This window comes from Trichomycterus rosablanca, chromosome 12 (genome assembly GCF_030014385.1).
Source record: "Trichomycterus rosablanca isolate fTriRos1 chromosome 12, fTriRos1.hap1, whole genome shotgun sequence".
Classification (NCBI taxonomy): domain Eukaryota; kingdom Metazoa; phylum Chordata; class Actinopteri; order Siluriformes; family Trichomycteridae; genus Trichomycterus; species Trichomycterus rosablanca.
In genome coordinates, this window is record NC_085999.1 from 22,453,605 (window position 1) to 22,481,465 (window position 27,861).

A 27,861-nucleotide genomic window follows, 5' to 3' on the forward strand; every position below is an offset into this window, starting at 1 on the left:
TCGCTGTTAGCTCTATTTTGAAGGTTTGTTGTTTTTTTTCAAACGGAACTAAATAACATTAAACGTGCGTGTGAGCGTGGTCAGTGAGAATAATTCAATCTGTCTCCCGTGGGTGAAAAATTAATAGCTTTAGTTTTAGAAGTAAAAAAATCCCCCTGCTGCAATGACCCGGGTACTGCGTTCACCAGACATCAACACAATTTCTATCCGCTCCTCACGTGTTAACCTCTGCGACATGTCAATGGCTGTAAACAAAGAGAAGCTTGTAAATAACTCATGAAAGAATAAAGTTACGTTAAAACCAAGCACACCATTGTTTTTCTTGTGAAATTCTCAATAAGTTTGATGTGTCACATGACCCTCTTCCCATTGAAAAAACTAAAGTTGGATCCAAAATGGCCGACTTCAAAATGGCCGCCATGGTCACCACCCATCTTGAAAAGTTTTCCCCCTCCCATATACTAATGTGCCACAAACAGGAAGTTAATATCACCAACCATTCCCATTTTATTTAGGTGTATCCATATAAATGGCCCACCCTGTATATATATACATGGGTTCTTCAACAAGTTTCCTCACTTTTTTTTAACTCTATTAAGAATTTCAAAAACAAATTACTTCACTTTTCTACATGGTCACCTTTGATGCATTTTTCTCAGTGTCATACCAACTTTTTATCAACTTCGGCATCAGCAAAAAATTTTTTTGGTTGAGCAAATAGCCACTGATACACCACTGCTTTCACATCATCATTACATGAAAACTTTTCGCCTTAAAGCTTCTTTGCACAGTCCAAAAAGGTGGAAATAAGATGGCGCTAAATCCGAACTATAACCTCATTCTCAGTTTTTCAGGCATATATACACAACCCCATATCTGAAAAAATTGGGACAGTATGAAAAATAAAAATAAAATAAAACTGCAGTATTCCTTACATTTACTTTGACTTTTATTTGCAGACAGTTTGAACCCAAGATATTTCATGTTTTTTTTTGCAATAATATAATTTGTTAATATACCTCCATTTCTGCATTTCAGGCATGTAACACATTCCAAAAAAAGTTGGGATGGGGGCAATTTAGGGCTAGCAATAAGGTGAAAAAACTAAATAATTATGTGATTCCAAACAGGTGATGTCAACATATGATTGTAATCATGGTTTGGTACAAAAGCAGCATCCAGGAAAGGGTTTGATGAGCAGAGATGGCCAGATGATCTCCAGTTTGTCAACAAATGTGAGAGAAAATTATTGAAATGTTTAAAAACAATGTACCTCAAAGAAAGATTGGAAGGGAAATGCATATTTCTCCCTCTACAGTGCATAAATATCATTGAACGATTCAAGGAATCGAGAATGAATTTCAGTGCGTAAAGGCCAAGGGTGCAAGCTTAAGCTGAACACCCGTGATCTTTGATTCCTCAGACAGCATTGCATCAGGAACCTTTGTCAAGCACTACAATACGGAGTTACATGCAAAAAAAAAAGAAGCCTTGTGTTAACCAAGTCCAGAAGTGGCGTCGACTTCTCTGGGCTCGGAGGCATCTAGGATGGACCATCACACAGTGGAAACATGTATTGGGGTCAGATGAATCAGCATTCCAAATGTGCTTCGGACCAAAGAAGAAAAGGACCATCCCGACTGTTATCAGCAAGTCCAAAAGCCAGGGTCTGTCATGGTATGGGGCTGTGCCAGTGCCCTTGGCAAGGGTCATTTACACTTCTGTGATGGCAGCATTAATGCAGAAAAGTACAACATATGCTTCCTTGAAGACGTCATCTTTTCCAGGGATGTCCATGCATTTTTCAACAAAACAATGCAAAACCACATGCTGCACACATTACAAAGGCATGGCTGTGGAAGAAGAGGGTACGGGTACTGGACTGGCCTGCCTGCAGTCCTGACCTGTCTCCAATAGAGAATGTGTGGAGAATTTTGAAATAAAAAATGTGACCACGACGACCCCGTACTGTTGTACATCTTAAGACGTGTTTGCAGGAAGAATGGGACAAAACAAAAGCTGAAACACTAAATCACTTGGTATCCTCGGGGCCAAAACGTCTTTTAAGTGTGGTGAAAAGGAATGGCAACATTACAAAGTGTTAAATGCTTCACTGTCCCAACTTTTTTTTGGAATGTGTTGCAGGTCTGAAATGCACGAATGGATGTTTATTATTAAATGAAATGAAATTGACCAGACAAAACATGAAATATCTCAGGTCCATCCTGTCTGTAATGAACTAAAAGTCAAAGTAAATGTAAGAAACGTAAAAATTGGTGGGTCCGATTCACTTGGCAAAATAAATATATTATTTTTAAGGTTATTCTTTTACGACCTGTGTAATATTTACCTGTTTTTGCAAGTCTTGTATTCAGCCTTAAGGATTGGCTTACATGATTCTTTTCTTCCATCTCTCTGAGATTTACCTATAACAGCAAATTGTGGCAGAATATAGAAAAAAGACCCTTCAAAAACACAGTAAACTTCTAACATACACTCTAAAACCTAAAACATTTATCATTTATTAATCTTCAGTAACTGAATCTGGATCAGGGTCAAGGTAGTTCCAGAACATAACTTAAAACACTGAGTATAATCAGGGATTCCACTTATTACATGTCATCATGTATTTATGTAATTACAAACTTACTTTTGAGGGCAAATAAGAGCAGACAATATATCTACGTTTTTGTTTAAAATAAATGGGAGAAAACCAGAAAACCTCCAGCAGACTTACATGCCAAACTCCTCACAGGCAGTTACCTCAACTAAGTGTTTGAGGTTTAAACATAGATCCACAGGAACCTGGAACTCTGTAGCACCTAAGCTATCTGCTCAATATGTTCTTTTTATTTAATAGCTGTAACAGGCTCACCTGCTGTATAGCTAGGCAGGATGACCCAGATTAAAATATCATGCCCACCTCTCACACATTAACATTTTTGTTTTCTGTAAACTTTCTTTGGTTGCAGAAGTGTGGGATTAAATTCCTTCTAATGTTTTTATTAATTTCTGTAAATTTAGCCACCTGTGAATAAATTCCACAGGACTCTGTAAGAGGTTAGATAGGAAAAATAGCACCATGCCCACCTAATATGCCACTGATGGCGGGCAGGAGGGCATGGAAGTACAGAAGACTGACAGTGTTAGATCCTTTTTAAGGTAGTCATTAAATCACTCCAGATGGAGGTGTGTCTGTTTACTTATGGCTTCTTCATCAGAAGGCTCATCTGTTTAATCCTCTGTCTAAGGTCATGATACTGGGTTCAATCATTTGTCAGCATTTTTTTACCTTACTGGCCATCAGGGCACCTTTATGCATGGACTCTACAGATGGGACAGCATCAGTTGATTTTATGGTCACTGCCAGTTTCTACTAAGTTCCCTATTTATTTGTTTGTTTATTTATTTATTAACTGCATAGGTGGGGTCAACAACAGAGGTGACAGCGGTTTGTGCCTTGCTATTGAGCCAAAGCCTGGCACCTGCTTGAATGAAAAACAACCCATGTACAAGATGTTTTAACCAAGGTGAACAATACAAAAATGGGACAATAACAAATAATAAAGGGAGCCAAAAAAATGGAAAAATACTCATAAATGAAGGACATTTAATTCATTCAGCAGATGAGCCACATTACAGATTTTTATTAGTTTATTTTGCCAACCTGCTATGTTTTTTGTAACTGAATTACTGAAAAAAGAAACCATTTACAGATATTTTTGTTCTATCCACGATTTTCCTGAACTTTGACCTTTCCCGTGATTCGTAGCTGAAGCCGGTTTTTGACTTCCGGTTACAGTGTTTACGTTCTGAACGACAGAAGTAGTGGTCATTCGTAACTGTTTTTTTTTAACAAACATGGCCAAAAGCACTCGGTGGTTGAATAGTAAGTGTAGAGCGACTGTCTATTTATGCATTTTGTTAGACGAGTGCACTGTGTACCCTTATTCCCTCCTCTCGGTGTGTTGTTGGAACGCACCCTGCTTACTCGCATGTTCCGTGTCTCTGCAAGCTGATACTCCGAACAATAAAGCAGTTTTGTTTGAGTTAAAACTGAGTCCTTTCTTAATTCCTAGCACTTGACAGTAAGGACATTTTAAGAAGCTGTGATGACCGTGTTCTGACAGTGCTCCACCCTTCCACGCTTACAGAGTGGGTAGATGACATGAGGTTAGCTATATTGATATAAGTGAACCATTTCGTCTTTTCCGAAGCTGTAGACGGTGAGGAGCTACAGAACTATAAAAGCACAGAAGGCTTACATGCGTAGGAATTGCTGAAGGTAAACATCAGGCGTGGGTAATGCTGAGGGAGAGTGGAGTAGTCGGTGGGTTACTCGTGCATTGCAGGGTTAGGGAAGTTGTGGAAGGTAGGGATCAACCGAGGAACATTCTAATAGCTGTGAAACACTGGAAATAATAAACAATGTATCACGACTGATTTGTTGATTGTTTTTACTTCTACAACAGTGTATACTTATATTGGTTCATGAGTGGATGTAAAGCAGGAAAGGGAAGCTGAAGGGACAGAATAAAACGCGTTGCGTTGTTTAATTTACTAAAACAATGAACTGGGAACAACAAACAGGGTATTTACACCCGTTCAGTATTCACTTGCACAAGCCGTGTCTGTCTGGGTGTCCGGATTTAAATGTTATTTGTCCAATTTCTGCAACGCTCTCTAAAATTTTGGACTATACAAAGTGAAACTGCATTATACGATATTATAAATCTTTTATTATTATTTAATTAATAAATATTATATTATTGATATAATTAATATGATTATTATTATATTATTATGGAATGTAACGCGTAAGGCGCAGCGCACGGACAATGTTTACAAATCCGCTGGTGTTCAAAGCACGAACTTTCCAATAACAGCTTCAATTTCTTTGAGTTGTTGTGGCACCCGAGAGCGACACACGTCGAGCCCGAGCTCATATTTGAACCATGTAGTCCTTACCAAAAGTAGTTTAATAATGTTGTAGTTAGTACTACAGCAAATCTAACGCGACTGGAAACGAAAAACCGGCAAACGGAAATATGGAGGTGTCATGGCAGCCCCCATTGTGTTGCCAGGAAAATCGTGGATAAACATGCTAATGTCTAAATGCAAAAAAAAAAAATTATTTAGTGGTGTAGTTGTACAATCTTTAACTTGAAAAGTTTTTCGAATTATGATTGACAACAGCTTATTTCATCTTTGTGCTGCTGGAACAAATGTGCCTCTATTCACAGTCAGACTCATTATTACAGACTAAGGTTGCTGTGCAAGAAAAGGTGCTTGCTCCAAAATTACATTAAAGCTTGTTGTTTGCTGTTGTTCACATGTACAAAAACTGAATATTATTGTTCCAGAATAGTTTTAAAAAACCCACAATTCATATTTTTAAAAACAAAAAAATAAGTATTAATTTCATTACATTTTCACATTAAAATACTTTATTGTATATTAGGGATATACAATAAAGTAAATGCAAAAAATCAGTGAGTAATTAAATCAGAATAGGATCAAAAGGTGATACGCAGTAAGTAAAAGTAATGTCTAACCATGAGGAAAGGTGACTTGAAAGGGTTTTGCTGTGTTTCTTAAGTTCCATATAGTAAGACTTCCATCAGAGTGGCTGCAAATGAATTGCCGACCTTCGTGATGCCAACTCACAGAATGTATTGCCTAGAGACAGACAGGGAGACAAGTAAAATATGTTATTATGTTCATATTATCATATTTTTGGCAAATAATTGATCTCTAGTTTGATTTTGTCTGTCCAGAGAAAATTTTTTGCAGAAGTATTGTTCATTCACTTATTCATTTAAGTAAGTTCATTCACTTATTGTCTGTTTTACCACCACTTTAAACTATTCAGGCAAGCAAACACACACACACACACACACACACATTTTTAATTTTAAGTAGCTCCAATTAGTTTGACTTTGGACTGTAGTAGAAAACCAGAGCTCTCAGTGGAAACCCACACAGACATGAGGGAGGCCCTAACCCACTCCCCCTGGGAATCACTTATAGAAATGCCATCTTGAAGAAGGTGGACTACCTGTGCAACCTAAATGGGCTGCAGAAACCACCTCATGCTACCAGTAGTTACAAGGTCACTAGCAAAAGGCAAAACTAGAGAAGATAAGCAGAGAGTAATTTGGTTTAAGTAAATATCTAACGATGTTATTACTTGAAGAAGGCTTATTCACTTTAACATATCTTGTACTTTTTGTTTTATGCTTGTGTTGTGATAATTTGTTTGTTGTAGTTGTAATAACTTATTGTATGTTTTAATTCTTGTTTTAGTTGATGTAAGGTGACCTTGAGTGTCATGAAAGGCACCAATAAATAAAATGTATTTTTATTATTATTATTATTATTATTATTATTAATTGTCTGTGGTCACTGCCTGCAAAGCAATTCCCTTTTTTGGAGATTGTTTTGCTGTGGCCTCTTTAGTGCACCTATTCTCACTTTCATTTGCACTAAAGTACTGACTAATTAAAAATATACAAACTTGCATATTTGTGCAGTCAAGTGCGCTCTGGGCAAATGGCCACCTATCATAACATTGTAAATCAAGGAGATGTGTTTATGTCAGAGGGTAGGGGGCCTGGCCACAGCCTCTTTCATATACACTCAAAGGATTGGTATAACAGGAAGAGGCGCCCCTCAGTTTGGCTGAAGGTCATCTGGGAGTGGACGTGCGACCCAGGATTTTTCCTGATTAATTGAGCTCCTGCCAAGACTAAAAGGGCCTCCCAGTCCAAGAGGTGGCAGCATTATAAATAGCTGATTGGTGAGGTGTTTGTTTATCTTTTACTATGTGTTGTGTAGATTAGTATTGTTATGGTCATGTTAAACCTTATTCCTCAGCCTATTATTAATTCCTGAAAGCTTTTGTACTGTTTTAAGATCATTTTCAAATAAGTAATAACATCGTTAGATATTTACTTAAACCAAAGTAAACACCATCCGAGTCTACTGATTTGCACAGCATCCAAGTCTACTGATTTGCCCTCATGATCACCAGCTGTTCCTTGTTATTCCATGATTGTCCTGTTTATAAGTTTCCCATGTTGCCTTGCTCATGTTGAGGGCTGTTAGGTTGAAGTAAAATAGGACAGCTTAGCTGCAAACCCTTCATGAAATTATAATAATAATAATAATAATAATAAATTTAATTTGTAATGTACTTTACATTTGTGTACAAATCTCAAAGTGCCACAAGATAAAGACATCACTACAATTAATAAATAAATAAATAAATAAATAAATAAAATAGCTACAATCACTACATAAATTAACAATTATTCATAGGTTCTGCTAAAAAGAAAGGTTTTGAGTCTCTTCTTAAAAGTCCCAATCGGCTGTGGTGCCCTCAAATGGTCAGGGAGGGCATTCCAAAGGCGAGGGGCAGCAGAACAGAAGGCCCGATCACCCATGGTACTGAGCTTGGTTCTTGGGGGGAGAAGGCGATTTGAGTTGGTAGAGCGGAAGGATCGGAATGAGGTTTGAGTGGTGAGCAGTTCTTTCAAATAGGTGGGAGCATATCCATAAATACACTGGTGAGTGAGGAGGGAGACCTTGTATTCAATCCTAACAGAGATGGGAAGCCAGTGAAGAGAACGTAGAATCGGTGTGATATGCTCATATTTTCGCACTCTCATCAGGATCCTAGCGGCACTGTTCTGAATGCTTTGTAATCTATGAAGACTTTTGCTAGAAATCCCAATGAGAAGTGCATTGCAGTAATCCAGTCTGGAGGAGACAAAAGCGTGCATCAGTTTTTCAGCATCTGATAGAGTGAGAGTGGGACGAAGTTTAGCAATATTTCTCAGATGATAAAAAGAGATCTTGCAGAGGTGTTTAATATGGGTATCGAAAGTGAGATGTGAGTCAAATCTTACACCAAGATTGGTGACTGATGAGGAAATGGGAATATTGTGACCAGAGAAAGTAAAGCTGTCTATGGAAGATGACTGAATCTGATGTGGGGTGCCAACCAAGATTGCTTCAGTTTTGGCACTGTTCAACTGGAGAAAATTGTGTTTCATCCATGACTGTATCTCCTCCAGACAGGCAGTAAGCAATGTCAGAGAAGATGATGAAAATGATGATGATGAAGAGGAGGGTGTGTTGATTTTCAAATACAGTTGTATGTCATCAGCGTAGCAATGGAATGAAATTCCATGGTGAGTAATGACATGACCAAGCGGGAGCATGTACAGATTGAAAAGGATGGGGCCAAGAACTGACCCCTGTGGGACTCCGCAGGTCACAGTATGTGTCTGGGACCTTGCATTACCGAGGGAAACATACTCTGTTCTGTCACTGAGGTAGGATTGAAACCAGGAAAAGGCAGTGTCCGTGAGGCCAATGGTGTGATGTAGCCGATTTAGGAGTATTCCATGGTCCACTGTGTCAAATGCAGCTGATAAATCAAGAAGGATGAGCAAGGAAGGTGAGCCAGCATCAGCTGCCATTAATAGGTCATTAGTGACTCTGATCAATGCTGTTTCGGCGCTGTGAGCAGAACAAAAACCAGACTGGAACTTTTCGAAAAGGTTATTGTCTCTAAGGTGGACCTGAAGGTGGGCAGCAACCGCTTTTTCCATTACTTTGGAAAGAAAGGGAAGGTTAGAAATGGGCCTATAGTTTGCAAAAACCTCAGGATCTAGAGTGGATTTTTTGAGAAGTGGTCTTAAGAGCAAAAGGAACATGTCCAGCCTGGAGAGAGTGGTTTATTACGGTGGTGATCAGAGGACTTATGGCAGAAATATTTGCTTTGACTAATTGTGTAGGAAAGGGATCTGAGGCACAGGTAGACGGTTTCATCTTCCTAATGATGTCTTCGACTTCTTGCTGTGAGGCTTCTGGAAAACAGTTAAGGGGCTGAGAGACCTCAAACTGTAAATGATTAGTCTGCATGGACAGAGGGGAGGAGCCAGGAAGGACAGAATGAATTGACTCTGTTTTCGTTCTGAAAAAGGTCATAAATGTATTACAGTGCTCTTCTGTCATTTCCGCAAGTGAGGGAGCATGTGGATTGAGGAGATGATTGATGGTGGAAAACAGCTGTTTGGAATTTCCTGGACTGTTTTTGATGATGTTTGAGAAGAACTGTGATTTTGCCTCTTTAAGGGATTTTGAATAGGCCTTTTGGTGTTCCCGATAGGCTAGCTTGTGCACTGTAAGGCCAGAAGCTTTGAAACGCCGTTCAAGGGCACGCCCAGCTGTCTTCATATCCCGTAGTTCATCAGTGTACCAGGGTGCTGAGCGAGAGAAAGTCACAGTTCTGGTTTTAACTGGAGCATGGATATCCAAAATGCTACTCAGAGCTGTATTATAAAAATCAACTGCACCCTCAGCTGAGGAAAATTTTGTATGATGAATATGCTGCAGATCAACTGTCATGGTTTCTGGATTAATGTTCTTCAAATTTCTGAAACTAATTTGGCGTTTGGGCTTGATGTGGGTGGACATTAAAGGCAACTCCATTGAGACAGCCTTATGATCGGAGACACCCACATCATATACAGATAGATTGCTGATGGGTGCAGAATCAGTGATGACCAAATCAAGAGTGTGCCCTTTGGTATGTGTGGGGACATCAACAAGTTGTCTAAGATTAAAACAGTCCAACAACTGGAGAAATTCAGCTGCACGGCGGCAGGAGGGAGAATTTACATGGATGTTCATGTCCCCAAGTATCATAATGTTAGCACAGGTTGTACAAAAAGTTGAGAGAAGATTGTCCATCTCAGAGATAAAGAATGAGTTAGGTTTGGGGGGGCGGTAGATGAGAAGTACAGTCACAGGAGAAGGGGCATTACATTTAAAAGCCAAGCATTCAAAAGAAGACAGCTCAGTTAGGGGCAGAAGGGACAAATCCAGATCACTGCGGTAGATGACACACAGACCACCACCACGACCGGTGTTGCGGGCTTTCTGAAGATAGCTATAGCCGGAGGGACAGGCCTCATTTAGAGCAGAAAAAACATCCGGCTGATGCCAAGTTTCTGTAATGCACATCAAATCCAAGCACTTGTCTAAGATGTGTTCGTGTATGAGGCAGGATTTGTTTGTAAGTGATTGTGCGTTAAACAGCTCAATTTTGATCTTGGGTGAAGCAGTTTCTCTCTGTATCGGCCGAAGAGTATTGAAATCCACTCCACGTTTTATATCCCGCTCCGCATGTAGTGTTGCCATGGAAACATCACCGCTACTAGTTCGGAGAACGGCAGCATTCTGATGACGTGTTTGCGGTGCGGCAGTGCGCACAGCTGACCAGAAAGATGGAATCGCGTTATCAGACTGGGAGTAAACAAACTTTCTCCGTGAACTCCTGTGAATGTAGCGGGGTCGGCGAAGAAGTCCGAGTTGTTTTATTACTGATAAACACGATGGAGTAGTGTAGTTGTTGAGTTTCATTAGTTGGTTGATGGAATAACTCAACATCGTGCGCAATTTACGCCCAGGTAAAAAGTTCCTGTTGTATAACGCTGACAGCAGATACGTAGAAATCCAAGAGTCAGTAATTAAAACTGATGAAAACACTGATAAACACAGGCAGACTTAAATAAACTTCGCGAAACATACCACCCCAGCGTCCTCTCCTCTTTCTCGGTTTCAGGTCTGAGTTTTAGATATCTTGGTGAAAGTACAAAGCCGGTGGCGGCTCGGGGGAGGGAAATCGGAGTTTAAGCAGTACCATAGCTGAATATTGTAGTCCAGTCATCACTGTTTTCAGGATGTGAAGAAAAGAAACCAGATTGAAAAACTGACCACAGATCACAGACACAAAAGTAAAAAAAAATTAAAGATTTATGAAGGGAGAGCAACGGCAGCCAAACGTACCAGCGTCCGCATCTTTTAAAATTGTCCAACACACTAGTCATTTAGTATCAACAGTAGCTAAGATTATTTGATGAAAAAGAAATAGAGCAACAGGAGTGTATAAAAAGATGAAAAATTAAAGAAAAATATGATATAAATATAATAAAATATGATAACGGTAGCGGCAGCCAAATGTGCCAGCGTCCACCATCACCATGACAACTCAACAATTATGAAAGATTCTTGCACCTTGTTATTGCCTAGCCGTAGTATAACCTTGAGCTCCTTGTACCTTCTCATTGCCTGACCTTTGTATAGTCTTTGTCATGGTCAGTTTTGTCTTTGTTTTGTCCTCGTCCTGGTTTCGCCACAGTACCTTGTCTGTTGTGCCATTTAGCCTAGAGATCCATATTCATGGTGTAGCTCCCCCAGTGTTCATAGAGTGTCTTGTCAAGTGTTATCCTTGTTCCTTGTTTTCTGTGCCTGTCTTGTTCCTTGTTCTCTGTGGTTGTCTTTTTCCTTTACGTGTTTGCATCTGTTTTAAATGTGCTAATGTCTCTGTGCATGGGTCCCTATTATAAAGGGATGTAAATCAGTATTATTACAAAGTACAAATTAGTATATATTCTATCAGAAATCAGTATAAATCCTTTTATAAAACTATTATATTTATATTCCACTAAATGTTTATAATTCTGTTTATGTTTCTCTTTCTAATCCACAAAGTTGAATCAGTTCATCTGGACACAAGTTTGTTGTAGAGATACGTTTCGTCACTCAATCCGAATGACTTCTTCAGGAAACGTATCTCTACAACAAACTTGTGTCCAGATGAACTGATTCAACTTTGTGGATTTGTGTACCTGGATTATTGAGCATGCATCAACAGTTTCTCTTTCTAAATTTACAGAACTAATTTTTTTTATGTGTTTTCTGGGAACTGATTTTAGATGGTGAAATCTTTGTCCAACATTTGATTTGGTGTTTTTGAGTGGGCGGCTGAGGCCAACAATTGCCCAACAGACAACACCAGGAATTATCACAGGCCCATCAATAATGGAAAGCAGAAACCTATTTATTTATTTATTTATTTGTTAGAAACTCTTGGTGCAGTAGAAAATTGTTTAATGGGTTTTGTTGTTAAATTGATGAAGCTGTTATAGGAAGTTGTTACATGTTATGCACACATACATATAATTATTAACCATTGATAATATCTAAAGTAATTTTGTTTAAGCTGTTGTATCTGATAAATATCCTCAGCAGCCCTAATTAGGGTTTAATATCAAGTTAGAAGTAAATTTGATAATTATATAACCACCTGCACTTTAAAAGTATCTTACATAACCAAAGTGATCATTAGAAATTAAAACAAAAATATGCCACCAATTGTTCCTTGTGGTACTATACTATGCAGTCTTATTCAGATCAAGTAAGAAAGTATAGTATAAATCATAATACAGCAGTTACAACAAATAACAGTCCTAAAACAATAATATGTTGCTTGTTTGGGCATAGATACACATTTGAGTGTAGCAATCCCTATAAAGAGACCAAACCATTACTTTCAAAGTCAGTATAGATGAGCCGAGAATAAAGAAAAGAAACAAAGAAAATAAGGACGCATTTTGGCTAAAATGGACATTCATAAGTTAGGACGGTAAACAACATTGGCAGATATTGCTAAATCCAACAATAAACACTGGGAGTAAACTGAGTGGGAAAACCTAGAACACAATATTGATATTTCAACAGTGTGATTTAAAATTAGAGATCAAAAAAAGTTTGGACAGCAAGAATACATGGGCCAGTATTGGCCTGAAAAGAAAACTGGAAAAACAAAGGCTGTTCTGAAGACATTGTTAGACCCAGACCAAGAAGACAACCTAGCAAAGAACAATCAATGGTCAAGTAACACTAGAATTAAAGAACTATAGCTGGAATTAGACAGAAGAGCAAAGCAACTAGAGAAAGAAATATAACAAACAATGCTTAAAGCATGACCATAGTGTCAACGGCAAATAGGAAAAAATTAAAGCTTTATACTTGAGCAAGACACACTGAAAAGATTATATCAATGGGAAGAGGATGAAAGCCTAAAAAATGCTTCAGAACCAAGGCATGAACTCATATGCTTAGAAAGAATGTAAATTGCACATATGGCATCAGATCTTACGTCCTATGCACCTTTACAGATCTAAAAGGGTTGATTGCAGGCCCACTGAACCTAATGTGAAAAACAAACAACAGACCAAAAACTAAATGAAAAACATTTTGATGACTGTCAGTGGCATATCATCATTGGGACCTAGGAAAAAACAGAAACACTGCCGGATGCTGTAAGAATAGTATACATATCAACAATGGAACTGGGACAGCTGGAACATATGAAACTTAAACCAGATTAAAATATTATAGACTTGATCAGTACATTCCAATGCAAATGGTTGGAGAAGACAGACTGTTCCAAATGATATTGAAGAAGAGATTGGCTGAACCAGTGCAAGAAGCACTTAATAGAAGAAGACCTACATGGTATATACTGGGCATCATTTAAAGCACAAGTACATGAGATACATGAGATAAAGAGAATAAGGTAAAGAAAAGTTGGGGAAACTACCAGAACAACTGTGCAGAGCCCAGTTAGGAGAAATTACTAAGAAACAACATAAAGACAAAAAGAAGGAAGAGAATGCAGCCATTGTAGCTCAACCAAAAACAACTAGCATCAGTGGTAACACGCTGTGCAATATTGGAGAGTCCCCTATAAGGAGCCAACAATGAAGAGGTGTGAAAAATAACTGCTTTTGTAAAAATTACCTTGTTTGCACACATATTAAAGAGACCAATGTTGGACAAAACTGGAAGGTGACTAAGGATGTAAAAACAGTGGTGCCTGGAGTTTATGTAAAGGAGTTCAAAAGAAAATTAAATAAACCAATGCGTGAAAGTCACGATGATTTATGCGATACCAACAGCAGTAAAAGTTTAATCTGACACATGATACCGAAGGAAACTTACCATTACACCCCCAGCCATTATGACAAAAGTTATATAGTCAGGTAATGCCACAGAATGTAGATATTTTAAGTGTCCATATACTTATGGTGCTTGACTTTTTGACCGTTAAGCTGAGCATACCATTTTGCTATGAATACACTTCTGCTCCTGCAGATAACACTAACCACATGATCTGGTTCTGTTCCTGTATTTACCATTCTTTTCTATCTTACTTCCTCTAACTAAACATTGAGCTATTTTAGAGATGAATGTGTCTATATCAGCTCTTGTAGTACTCAGAATGAACGAAGGCAACTCAAACTCTGACCCTGTCTCTAGTCTGAGTATTTTTTCCATACAGGATTCACTCTTACTCTCCTGATCTATTTATGTAAAGGGGACGTCTGTATAGTGACTTTAGGCTGCACCTAACAGACTACTTGACTCCATAAACAACATACTCATAGACAATAGCGTATATCAATAAGTTACAGTGCCAAAATTGAAAAACCCTGTGAACTGTATGCTGCAGGTCTTCAATTAACTGGGGATGGCATTATGGTAATCAGAGAATTCCTTCATGACGCTCCGCCTGATAAAAATGCCACTCTTTATCTTAAGATAAAGAGAAATTGAGATGGTGCTGCAAGCTGCGACACTGGTCAGGAGCTCAGTGCCTTGTTTGTTTTTGTTCATTTGTTATGACACGTGTGATCCAAACACACTCAAATACAGCTCAGGATATCTACAGAACATCAGGCAGTCCATCAGGCATATTTCCTGATTTTTCATTTTCTGATAGTTTTTTGGACAACCTGGTGAGTGAAGCGGCTGCTCTCGTGGGAGCGCTTGTCAAACTCCGACACTGCAGACTTCACAGACCGTTTCCCAGCATCCACATAAACCTTTGCTCTTAAGGAAATAAAATAGACAAACTTTCACTATTAAACTGTATCAATCAGGACTTTTTTCTCTTAGCTGTACTGTGCTCACAGAATCTGTCCCAAACAGCGTGCTCCACCTCCCCACCTTTCATATCCACCAAGCGGACCACGTCACAGAGCTTTCTGGAAAAGCAACAACCAAGGCTGATGCATAGATGTCACAGTGTTATCGAAAACATGCAGCCCAAATCTGAAATTACTTTTCTTAAACTGTAAATTGTTTTACTGCCCGCGGGAATTCACCTTCATTGTGCTTGTTGGAGTTGTTGGAATTCCATGCACGTGATGGCACTGAGCTCTCTCACTGATCAGATCTTTAGCGCGGAGCACAAACAGTCTGTTTTTATTATTTTTAGGGACTTCAACAGAGCAAAACTCAACATACTGCCTTAAAACAGATAGCAGAAGTGCGTTTTTGTTTGTTTATTTTTGTACTCCAGCACATTAACACATTTTTCATCCGGAATTAAAGTCGTTTTCTTTAACTACCAGCAGAAGCATTGGTAAATTCAACTTAAACAGCACTTTAGTGCTTCATTTAAAGCTACGTATATTTTTCTCCTGCAGCAGCTCTGCATCCTTGTGTTGAGTGTGGCATGTTTAGTTATTCTCTCTCCATCGTTAGTGATAATTATACATGTGATAAGTGTAGATTAATAGTTATTTTGATAGAGAAGATTTCAGTGCTAGAAGGGCACATTAAGGCTTTAGAACAGACTAGTAATGATAAGAAGTGCTTAGAAACAGCTTTAGCAGTCCCGAATGCCACTAGTTCAGATATAGAGCTCCAGACTCCAGCATTAGAGCCCTCACAGCGGGGCGACTGGGTGATGTCTCTGCAACATAGTCGTAGGGCTAAGCACCAACCTTTTCAGGTCCAACAGGTTTTCCCTACTTAGCGACACACCCGCTGAGAAGAATGTTAATGAAAGTGCCCTGTTTATATGAGACTCTCAGCTTTTGACAGGTGACATGCTGTGGCCCCCTACCAATTTGGCGCAGTGGCAAAACCTACAGCAGGTAACTGTCTCTGAATGACTGGATGTCTAAATGGTGCTCAGAAAACAACATTGCTTTTATAGATAACTGGTCTACTTTTGAGAGAACATAAGTCATGTCTTAATGGTCATGGAGAAGTAGCCACAATTTATGACAAAGACATAGGCCTTTACTGTAAAATCAACTCATAAAGTTACCTCATTTGAAGTCCATGTTGCTGACATAGCCAATAAATCTTCCTTTGATAAAACTAGTATGTTTAATATTAATGTTTACTATTTATCGACCCCCCTGGTCAGGATTTTTTCATACATTTCCAGATTTTTTTTTTTCAAATTAGACTTATCAACTAAAATACTTAATACTTTAATTAATACTTCATAATTTAATACTTAATACTTACTTATGGTATAGACATAGAGAACCTGGTTATTTTACCACAAAACGACTTGATTTCTGATCACTGCCTTCTAATATATGAAGTGTCCCTATCTAATAATGTACAGCGACCACATTGTTTTAAATCTAAGCGTATGATCACGTCAGCTTTCATAAACAGCCTAGGGTGATTCTTTATTTAGGGGAACTTTTATGTCCGCAGGTTATAAATGAGTGTTAAAAATACATTGTTACAAAATAAATAGTGTAGTAATAAAAATGATCATTTATTGCTTCACAAAAAAAAAAAAACTTTTTGCACCAAAATCATTATAATTGCCATTTTTAAATGTGTTGAACATCAATGTTGCCACTTTGGCACTGTCCCCAAAACCCAGACTTTAAAACTTTTCCTGTAAAATAATAAAAAGTGAATAATTCATTAAAACTTCACAATGTGTGTTTTTATAGTAACTTAAAAAGACACAGAATGTACACCATCAGCCATAACATTAAAACCACCTCCTTGTTTCTACACACACTGTCCATTTTATCGGCTTCATTTCCCATACAAAAGCACTTTGTAGTTCTACAGTTACTGACTGTAGTCCATCTGTTTCTCTGCATGCTTTGTTAGCACCCTTTCATGCTGTACTTCAATAGTTAGGACGCTCCCAGGACCACTACAGAGTAGGTATTTGGGTGGTGGATCATTCTCAGCACAGCAGTGACACTGTCATGGTGGTGGTGTGTTAGTGTGTGTTGTGCTGGTATGAGTGGATAAGACGCAGCAATGCTGACGGAGTTTTCAAACGTCTCACTGTCACTGCTGGACTGAGAATAGTCCACCAACCTAAAATATCCAGCCAACAGCACCCCGTAGGCAGCGTCCTGTGACCACTGATGAAGGTCTAGAACGATGGCCCGCTGCCAATACGTAGACACGTCACTGGTATAAAAAAAACTTATCTAACTGCTTGCAAGCTCTCTGTGTGGATATAGCGCATGTAAGATAAGATAAGACAAGATAAGATAAGACTTTATTGATCCCCTTAGGGAAATTAACTTGTTACAGCAGTATGAAAACAAGAATACAAGAAATACAACTAAGTAAAAAATATTGCACATGTGTAGTTATTTACTTTATAAAATATCTAAAAAATAATATATACATTAAAAATATGCAAAATATATTAAGTTATTGCACTTATTGTGAATAGGTTACATATTGCACTTGTTATTACACCCAACATGAAAGATTAGGAATGAGTGATATTATTATTGTTGTAAGCTTTGATGGCTGCGGGAATAAAGGACCTGCGGTAGCCCTCCTTCTTACACAGTGGAGGAGTCTGGTACTGAAGGAGCTTGTTAGGTCTCCTACAGACTCATGTAGTGGATGTGTGGTGATGTCCAGGATGGATGACAGCTTGGCTATCATCCTCCTTTCTCCCACCTCCTCTACAGGTTCGAGAGGACAGTTCAAGACAGAGCTCGCTTTCTTGATCAGCTTGTTCAGTCTTTTTCTGTCTCTCTGATATTGCACCACCTCAGCACACCACTCCGTAGAAGATGGCTGATGCTACCACAGTGTCATAAAAGGATCTTAGCAGTGGTCGGCACACTCCAAAAGACCTCAGTCTCCTCAGAAGGTGGAGGCGACTTTGGCCCTTTCTATATAGGGCATCCGAGTTGCTAGACCAGTCCAGTTTATTATTGAGGTGAACATTTGTACTCCTTCACCATCTCAATGTCCAAACCCTGAATGCTCACAGGTGTGGTGTGATGCAAATTTTTCCTGAAGTCAATCACCAGTTCTTTAGTTTTGCTGGTGTTAATATGAAGCACATTCAGTTCACACCAGGTAACAAAGTCCTTGATGATACTCCTGTAATCCTGTTCATTCCCGTCAGATAAACATCCAACAATGGATGTGTCGTCCGAGAACTTTTGCAGGAAACAGTCTTGTGTGTTATGTTGAAAGTCTGAGGTGTATACGGAAAAAAGAAATGGAGAGAGGACAGTCCCTTGCGGTGCCCCTGTACTGCTAACCACTACGTTGGACACACAGTCCTGAAGCCTCACGTACTGTGGTCTGTTGGAGAGGTAATCAATCGTCCACGTGGACTCCAGCTACCTCCAGCTTCTTTCCAAGTAGTGATGGTTGTAGCGAGTTGAAATCACTGGAGAAGTCGAAAAACATGACCCTCACAGTGTTCCCAGGGGTGTCGAGGTGTGAGAGGAATCTGTGTAACAGGTGGATGACTGCGTCCTCTACACCAATGCCAGTTTTGTAGGCAAACTGCCTGTCTATCTGCTTTGCTGTTGGATCTAAAGAAAGTTCATTTTATGTCTCTCGCCATCGACACGTCTTGTGACAGAACAGACGTAGAACAGCTGAGTGTGTTTGTGAGATTTTTTTGCTTTGTTTGCTCTCTATGCAAGGACGTACAACTGGCAAAATAGTTTTTACAGAAATAATAATAATAATAATAATACATTTTATTTATATGGCGCTTTTCAAGATACTCAAAGACGCTTTACATAAGACAAATAATCAAAACAAATACGTACATACACCATACAAATCATAGTACAAAATCAAAATAGTACATCAACATCAAGAATAATTAAGATAAAAACAAAGAGAGCAGCATAAGACAGTTCATTAAAAATTAGCTAAATTATGAGAGAGAACAACAAATATAGAACAATTTCTTAAAATTAGACAGAAACAGGACAGATTCACATGCAATCAGGAAACTGAAAACTTTACAAGTTTTAGGATCTAGGACTTCACATTTCTGTCGTGATCTAAGTATAAAAACTATTAAAAAGAATAGCAAAAATAAAAGCATTTATTTCGTGTTGTTACAAGTTAAATGGCATTTTGAATAGATGAGTTTTGAGAAGTGACTTGAATTTGGACAGGTCAGGACAATCTCGTAGGTGTTTGGGGAGAGCATTCCATAAAGATGGAGCAGCTATGGAAAAGGCCCTGTCACCCCAGGTCCGGTGCTTGGTCCTAGAGGGTATGGACAGTAGGTTAGCCTCAGAAGAGCGAAGGCTACGGGAGGGAATGTGCTGATGGAGCAGGTCGGTGAGGTAGGATGGGGCCTGATTATGGAGAGCTTTGTGAGTGAATAGAAGAATTTTGAATTGAATGCGTTGAGCAACGGGAAGCCAATGAAGTTTTTGGTGATGTGATTTACATGGCGGTCAAAAGAGAGGTTGCTATAAAAAATTACACCAAGATTTCGGATGTTAGAAGACGGAGACAAAGTGTCATTATCAATGGTAATTTGAAAATTCTTTGTGGTTTTTGCCAGGGTTGTAGGACCTACGATGATCATATCTGATTTTTCACAGTTTAATTTGAGGAAATTAGCTTTCATCCACAATTTCATTTCAGTGATGCAATTTGTCAGAGTGGAGTGAAGTTCAGTATTAATGGATTTGGAGGAGATGTAATGCTGAATATCATCAGCATAGCAGTGGAAATGTAAACCATGCCGACGTATGATGTCACCAAGGGGGAGCATATAAAGAATAAACAAAAGGGGACCTAACACTGAGCCTTGGGGAACGCCTTGGGACAGTGGAGCAATGGCAGAACTACAATTGTTGATATTAACAAACTGTTGTCTGTTTATGAGATATGACCTTAACCACAAAAGGGCAGTACCAGTGATGTTGACAGAGGATTCAAGGTGGGACAGAAGAATGGAGTGATTAATGGTGTCAAAAGCTGCAGTAAGATCAAGGAGGACGAGAATATTAATTTGTCCAGAGTCTGAGGAAAGAAGAAGGTCATTTGTGACTTTGAGGAGGGCTGACTCAGTGCTGTGCTGGGGGCGGAAACCAGACTGAAATGATTCAAATAGATTATTGGAATTTAGGTGATCTTTGAGCTGTGAGGCAACAACACGTTCCAGTATTTTCGACAGAAATGGAAGATTGGAAATGGGCCGAAAGTTACTCATAATGTTAGAGTCAAGTCCAGGTTTTTTAAGTATGGGAGTAACAGCAGCCAATTTGAGTGATTGAGGGACTGAGCCAGAACTAAGAGAGGAATTGATTATCTCTGTGATAAGTGATGAGATAACTGGAAAACAACCCTTAACAAGTTTTGATGGAGCAGGATCCAAAACACAAGTGGAGCTTCGCATCCCTGTTAAGATCTCAGATAGGTCCAAAAGAGACACAGGTGAGAACTGAGACAGAGGCTGGGTAATAAATTGAGGTGAGATAGGCGGAGAAACAGAGATGACAGGGGAAACTGTCAGAAAATTGTGGATATTCTCAACTTTTGTTTGAAAAAATGAGAGGTAAGAGTTACACTTGTCAACTGTAAAGGAATTGGTAGTATTGTCAACTGGTTTGAGAAGTTTATTTATTGTGGAAAAGAGAGTCTTAGGATTTGTTGATCCAGCATGTATGAGTTCGGAATAGTAAGTGGATCGGGCTGCCGTAAGAGCGTCTTTGTAATGTTGAAGATAATCAGAATAAATCTGATAATGTACTGTTAGACCGGTTTTCTTATAAAGTCTTTCAAGCTGGCGTTTACGGGATTTCATTTGGTGAAGCTCAATTGTGTACCATGGTGCAGAATGACTAAATGAAACAAATTTGGTTCTCAAAGGAGCCAGTTCATCAAGACATGAGGCGAGTATGTCATTATAGTAATCGACAAGGTCAGATGAATTACTAGACAGTACAGGACAGACAGACATCTTTTTAACAAGAGAATCTGAGAAAGCAGAGGGAGAGATATATTGAAGATTCCTGAAGGATATTTTACGTTTAGCTCTAGTGATGGGCTTAGTGACCTCAATGTCCATGATGATTGTCAAATGATCAGAGACAGTAAGGTCATGGCTGGACGGCTGATGAACTAGGACACCAGTAGAGCAGACAAGGTCAAGAGTATGACCTTTTTTATGAGTTGGAAAATTTATATGTTGTGTGAAATTAAAACACTGTAACAATTCCAAAAATTCCCTGGCAAATTTACAGTTGTTGTCATTAATATGGATGTTAAAATCACCCATAAGCAGTACAGAGGATGAGAGGGCACTAAGCTGGGTTAAAAAATCTGAAAAATCAGAGAGAAAGGAAGCGTTTGGCTTTGGCGGACGATAAACTACAGCAGTGACCAGAGGAGTAGGCCCTGACAACTTGAAAGCCAGGTGTTCAAAAGAAAGAGCAGCAGGAAAAGACAAAGTGGTTATTTTAATATCATCCCTATAGACTGCAGCAACACCACCACCTCGCCCTTCCATACGAGGTTCATCAATATACGAGTATCCCATTGGCGTGGTCTGATTTAACGTAAAATAATCCAAGGGTTTATGCCAAGTTTCAGTGAGACAGAAAAAGTCTAGTTCACTGTCAGATATAAATTCACTAAGTACAGTACTTTTTGTGTTGAGTGAACGAACATTAAGCAATGCCATTTTCAAGTGGTATTGTTGTGTAGTTGGCTGTGAGGAACGAGGAAGAGAACGGAGATTTGCAAAGTCTACTCCGCGTTTCCCATCCCACTCCGTGGACAGCGTTGTCATGGAGACTACACCGCTACTGGTGTGCAAGGCAGCAGCGCTCTGATGACGTGTTTGCGGAGCGACAGTGCGCACGGCTGACCAGAAGGATGGAATAGCGTTACCGTTTCGAAAATAAACAAGCTTTCTCCGGGAGCCCCTGTGAATATAACGAGGCCGGCGAAGGAGTCCAAGCTGTTTGATGACTGAAATACACGATGGAGTAGTGCAATTGTTGAACTTCCTCAGCTGGTCAACGGAATAGTTCAACATCGTGCCGATCCCAGGAAAACTCACCCACCGTTCACCACCGGCCGCAGACGCGATGTACAGTAGAAAGAACAAAAAGTATCAAAAGAACAAATAAAAGTATCAAAAGTAACATAAAAGAAATAGATCCACAAGGTGTGTAAAAAGATGAAAACGAAAAACGATAAAAATACAATAAAATACGGTAAAATACGGTAACGGTAGCGGCAGCCAAATGCGCCAGCGTCCACCATCACCATGGCAACCAACATTTGAAATTTAGAAATGACCCAGTTCTTTGAAAAAAATGGCTTGGACTTGAACAAAGTCATGTCTGTCATCACTGATGGTGCTCCATCCATGGTTGGACAACACAAAGGCCTGGTAAGCAGGTTAGCTGCGGTTAACCCTGCACTAATAGTGTTTCACTGCATCTTTCACAAATCAGTGTTGTGCGCCAAACTGTGTGGCAAAATCAAAGACACCATGGATACAGTGATGAGGCTTGTAAACTTCATACGTGAGAGTTCGAGTTTGCAGCATCGCCTTTTCAGAGCTCTGCTGAAGGAATTGTGGGCAGAACATCATGATCTTTTGCTACATAACGACATGCGCTGGCTTAGCAAGGGCCAAGTGTTGAAGAGAGTTTGCGATTTGCAATTGAACTTTTCTGGGCAACTTGCAAAGCCAAAAGGCTCGCACCTTATGAATTTTCTGAATTATAGCAAAGAAATGGCATATGGGCATTTCTTGTGTGATATCATGCCTCACCTAAATCTGCTGAATTTGCAATTGCAATGCAAGAACCATACTTTTGCAGATATGCACGAGGCAGTTGAAGCTTTCAGCTTGAATTGGCATTGTCTGAACGAGATCTACAGGGGAGACAACTGCACTTTCCAAAGCCGCGGCAAAAAATAAAAAAAATTGCAAGAAGACTCAGTGATGCACGCGTTCATGACGAGACTGCAAGATAATCTGGGAGTTCCAAAATGGCGGAGAGTGAGTAGGACGCTGTGTGCTTTACCTCCGGTGCATTTTCTTTTTAAACTTCAGTTCCCTCGATTCCCATTGTGCTTTTCACTTTTTTTAACGTTTATATTTAGTTTACGCACATCGAAAGTCTCTTCATTCTATTTTAATAATGGCGAAGTCCTCAAAACAAACAGTCTGTTAGACTGGAAACATTCCGCTGTTAGACTGGAATCGCCGGACGCTTCAGACCAACACGTTAGCCCCGTGCTGCTAGCCACCCTGCTCGAGGAGCACCGCGATGCTATATGCGCTGACCACAGACTTGCTCTCACTGCGTTGGAGTCTAAATTGGTACAATTGCAATCCACAGTGACCGAACACGGACAAAAAGTCTCATCTCTCGAAAAAAACTCAAACTTGCTGGACGAACGGGTTTTAGCGCTGGAACAGACTTGCTCCATGTTAATGGACGCTAATGCTAAGCTACAAGCTAAAGCTATTGACTTAGAGTCTCGCAGCCGACGCAACAACATTCGCGTTATCGGTGTCCATGGAAGGTCCTCGCCCCACTGTCTTTTTTGCCGAGTTTCTATCGGAGGTATTTGGCGAAACGTTTTCGTCCCCACTGGAGATAGACCGAGCCCACCGAACTCTTACCACCAAGCCACAGCAGGGCGAAAGGCCGAGACCCGTTATCATTAGACTTCACTATTTTCAAGCAAAGGAGAATATCATCCGTGAGGCACGCTCCAAGAGAGGTAAATTACAGTTCCGTGGTCACCCCATCTCCATTTATGAAGACTATGCTCCCGAAGTGCTTGAGCAACGTACTAAATATCGCGATGTGGTTAAGAGGCTGTATGAATCAGGCCATAGGCCCGTGTTATGGTTTCCTGCCAGGCTGTTTATTTCATCGCCAAACGGTGGCAAGGTGAGACTCAATACGGTCTCAGAAGCAGAGGACTTTCTAAAAACTACACAACCCAGCAACGAAGAACCTCAAAATTAATGATTGTCTTAGATCCAAGCCTGGTTTGTGGCTACCTGAAAGACGGTGACATATGTTTATATATATATACTGTATATGTAAGTGATTTATTAATTGATGAATGTTTCTTTATTGATTATCTCATATAATAAGTAAATATAATTTGTTAAGTATAAATACATATGTTCCCATATGCAACGTTCATGCATTAGAGCCATGAGACAAAATATCGCGTGAATTGTTTTTGGCGGAAAAAAGGGGGGCAGCACTATGTGTGTGTGGGTGCTGTTCATATAGGTTTGATGCTGTCGGTTGTTCTGTGATACTGTTATTAATTATTAAGTTTGTCATTGTTGTCGGCGGTAACAAAAGAACTAAGGAACTGTTAAAGACTCAAGAAACCTCTCTTTATAAGCAGCCAACGAGGTAATTCATTTGTGATTTGTGTGATTATGTCGCTAAGTGCCATTTGTGTTTTCTTTCCGTTACGGTTATGTATTTCATATTTTATTGATGTAAAATTTTATTATTTATTATTTTATTTTATTCATTTACCAATAGTTCTCACGGCGTAATGGAGGCATTGATACTTCAAAGCAAAGGTTTCAAGCAATAAACGCCCGTTTTAAAGAACCGACCTGTGTCTGTGGTGTTATAAGGAGAGCTACAGTGAGAACTCGCCTGCTCAGCGTGGGTAGGAGATAACGACGTCACCGTCACGGAGAACAACACGGAGAAGATCCAGCGCATCAGATAAGCAAACTCATTCATTGTCTAAAGCCAAGAAGTTTCTGCCACAACGTTTAAGGTGGTGTGAGAAGTTAAAAATTGCAACTGAAACTCAAGTCTGATAATCGCTGTTCTTAACGTATATGAACAGTATGGACTTTACACGTCACAAGGTTTAAAGTACAAACGACAAGATTAACTTACAAGCAAGTGGATACGTTAATGAATATTAAAGAATGTGTTTAATGAAATAACTGAGCTTTAAAGGTTAACCTTAACTGAAGTTTTGGACTAACTACACTGATGTGAAAACTTTATGTAAAGAACAAGTGATTTAATGCATTTCTAAACATATTCTGTCTATAGTCACAGTTTAAATTTGCACACTGAGTCAAAAGTAATGTTCAGTTATCTCGTTTGTTGTAAAATATGAGCCAATTTGAAGTTTAAGTAAGTTTAAGTACTCGTAACTGTGCTCATCCAGTATTGAACTCTATAGTTAGAAAGTTTTGGCTTTCCACATAATCCTCATACAGTGATAAAGTAATTTACTACTTGCATTCAGACATATTGTACTATACATTTGCACATAGCCTAATAGAAATTGTCACATATGTTACATAGCAACTTAAGTTTTCTCAAGATGTCTGACACAAATGCTGAAACCTGCCTTAAAACACTAAATCACACTTTCAAACTGAAGTCACAGATACCAAATGTACAGAAGAAGTAAAAAACTTACGAAGAAGTGAGCGAATCCGAACCCTTACAGATAAAGGGAGAGAACTTAAAGAAGAAAAATTTTAAAATGTACAACGTCGCTACAGAATTATCTATGAGAAATGGAGATATCATACAAGAATAAGCAAGGAAGTATTGGCAGATGAGGCCTCTGAAGATGAATTGAATGAACTGATTGGGAATATGGAAAAGGCCTGCTGTGATATAAAGTCAGCTTATAAGGAACTTCGTCAAATACAAACTCCCGAACCAAATGTGCGACGTAGGGTTGACACATGCATAACGCTTTCAGAATTCATTGTTCGAAAGGCAAAAAGACATCTTAAAGGACACACAGATGGCGAAGAAGAAGAACCTTGGCCTGATGTTGATTCTGTCTTAGACTCAACAGGTTCTTTAACAAGATCACTGTCTCGTCAATCGAAATGTGGTTCTACCCACTCTAGCATCCACTCAGTTAAAAGAAAGGAAGCTGTGGCTGAAGCTGCTGCATCTCAAGAAGTTTTAGCAGTGTTGGATGAACAAGAAAGAGAAATGATGGAACTTCAAAGACTAGAGATTGAAAGTAAACAACAGCTAGCACAATTCGAATCTGAGAATCTAGCTAGACAACAGGCAATGCAGGACAAATGAAGAAAGCTTGAACGCCTAGATGAAGTGGAGAAGTTGAAGGCTGCACGAGCTCGGGTAAAAATCTATGATCAAAGTGATGAAGATCCTGATACAATTGACATGCTACATGATGTACTTTCAATACTTTCAATTTCAAGTTTGTATTTGACGAAGTTCCTCATAAGCTGACTTTATATCACAGCAGGCCTTTTCCATATTCCCAATCAGTTCATTCAATTCATCTTCAGAGGCCTCATCTGCCAATACTTCCTTGCTTATTCTTGTATGATATCTCCATTTCTCATAGATAATTCTGTAGCGACGTTGTACATTTTTTAATCTTTCTTCTTTAAGTTCTCTCCCTTTATCTGTAAGGGTTCGGATTCGCTCACTTCTTCGTAAGTTTTTTACTTCTTCTGTACATTTGGTATCTGTGACTTCAGTTTGAAAGTGTGATTTAGTGTTTTAAGGCAGGTTTCAGCGTTTGTGTCAGACATCTTGAGAAAACTTAAGTTGCTATGTAACATATGTGACAATTTCTATTAGGCTATGTGCAAATGTATAGTACAATATGTCTGAATGCAAGTAGTAAATTACTTTATCACTGTATGAGGATTATGTGGAAAGCCAAAACTTTCTAACTATAGAGTTCAATACTGGATGAGCACAGTTACGAGTACTTAACCTATACTTGTTCATATACGTTAAGAACAGCGATTATCAGACTTGAGTTTCAGTTGCAATTTTTAACTTCTCACACCACCTTAAACGTTGTGGCAGAAACTTCTTGGCTTTAGACAATGAATGAGTTTGCTTATCTGATGCGCTGGATCTTCTCCGTGAAGAAGTTGAAGGCTGCACGAGCTCGGGTAAAAATCTATGATCAAAGTGATGAAGATCCTGATACAATTGACATGCTACATGATGTAAAGCCAGAAGATGACCCTCCAGTTCTCAATCACATAGTTCCACAGTCTCTACCAGTCAAAACTCAGGCTCTCCATGCCTCAAGACCTCCATTCTTTCCACAGTCTCTACCAGTCAAAACTCAGGCTCTCCATGCCTCAAGCCCTCCATTCTTTCCACAGTCTCTACCAGTCCCAACTCAGACCTTCCATAATTCAAGTTTTCCATTCTTTCCTCAGTCTTACCAAGATACTAGTCAAGCTCCTCCAACCTCAATTCCCATGTCTCAAACCCAGAACAGCTGTGATTTGGTCAATGTGCTAGCGGAAGCTATAAGTGCCAATCGTCTTCCAACACCAGAACCTACGTTATTCTCTGGAGATCCTTTGAAATTTCAAGACTGGCGACTATCTTTTGAAACATTAATAGACAGAAAGAACATTCCAAAAAATGAAAAACTGTATTATCTGAGAAAATACTTAAGTGGCTCAGCAAAGAAAGCTGTTGAAGGATTTTTCCTACTAGGTACTGAAGCGGCATATGACGCAGCTTGGCAATTGAAAGATGTTTTGGAGACCCATTCATTATTGGGAAATCCTTCAGAGACAAGCTGCATGGATGGCCAAAGATAAACTCTAAAGATGGCTGTGAACTAAGAGAATTTGCAGACTTTCTAAAAGGTTGTGAAGCTGCAATGCCTTACCTTAAAACATTAGAAATTCTTAATGATTGCAGTGAAAGTCAAAAAATTCTGTTGAAATTACCTAATTGGTTGGTTTCCAGGTGGAACTGCAAAGTAGTAGAAATTCGACAAACCCACCCTGGATACCCACCATTCAAAGAGTTTGTAGACTTCCTGTCTAAAGAGGCAGATCTCGCTTGTGATCCCATATCCTCAGTACAAGCACTAAGGAGTGTGGAGAGTGAGAAACCAAAACCTTCTAGAAACCAGACCATTCAA

General features: G+C 39.3%; 1 protein-coding gene across 1 annotated transcript in view; it reads right to left on the minus strand.

The window, feature by feature from the left end:
• The window catches only part of stxbp5l (syntaxin binding protein 5L), a 308,382-nt gene that overhangs the window by 163,336 nt on the left and 117,185 nt on the right, over positions 1-27,861 (minus strand). The window contains 2 exon segments of the mRNA XM_063005373.1: positions 2,351-2,426; positions 5,556-5,679. Of these exon segments, the coding sequence (XP_062861443.1) occupies positions 2,351-2,426; positions 5,556-5,679 (200 nt within the window).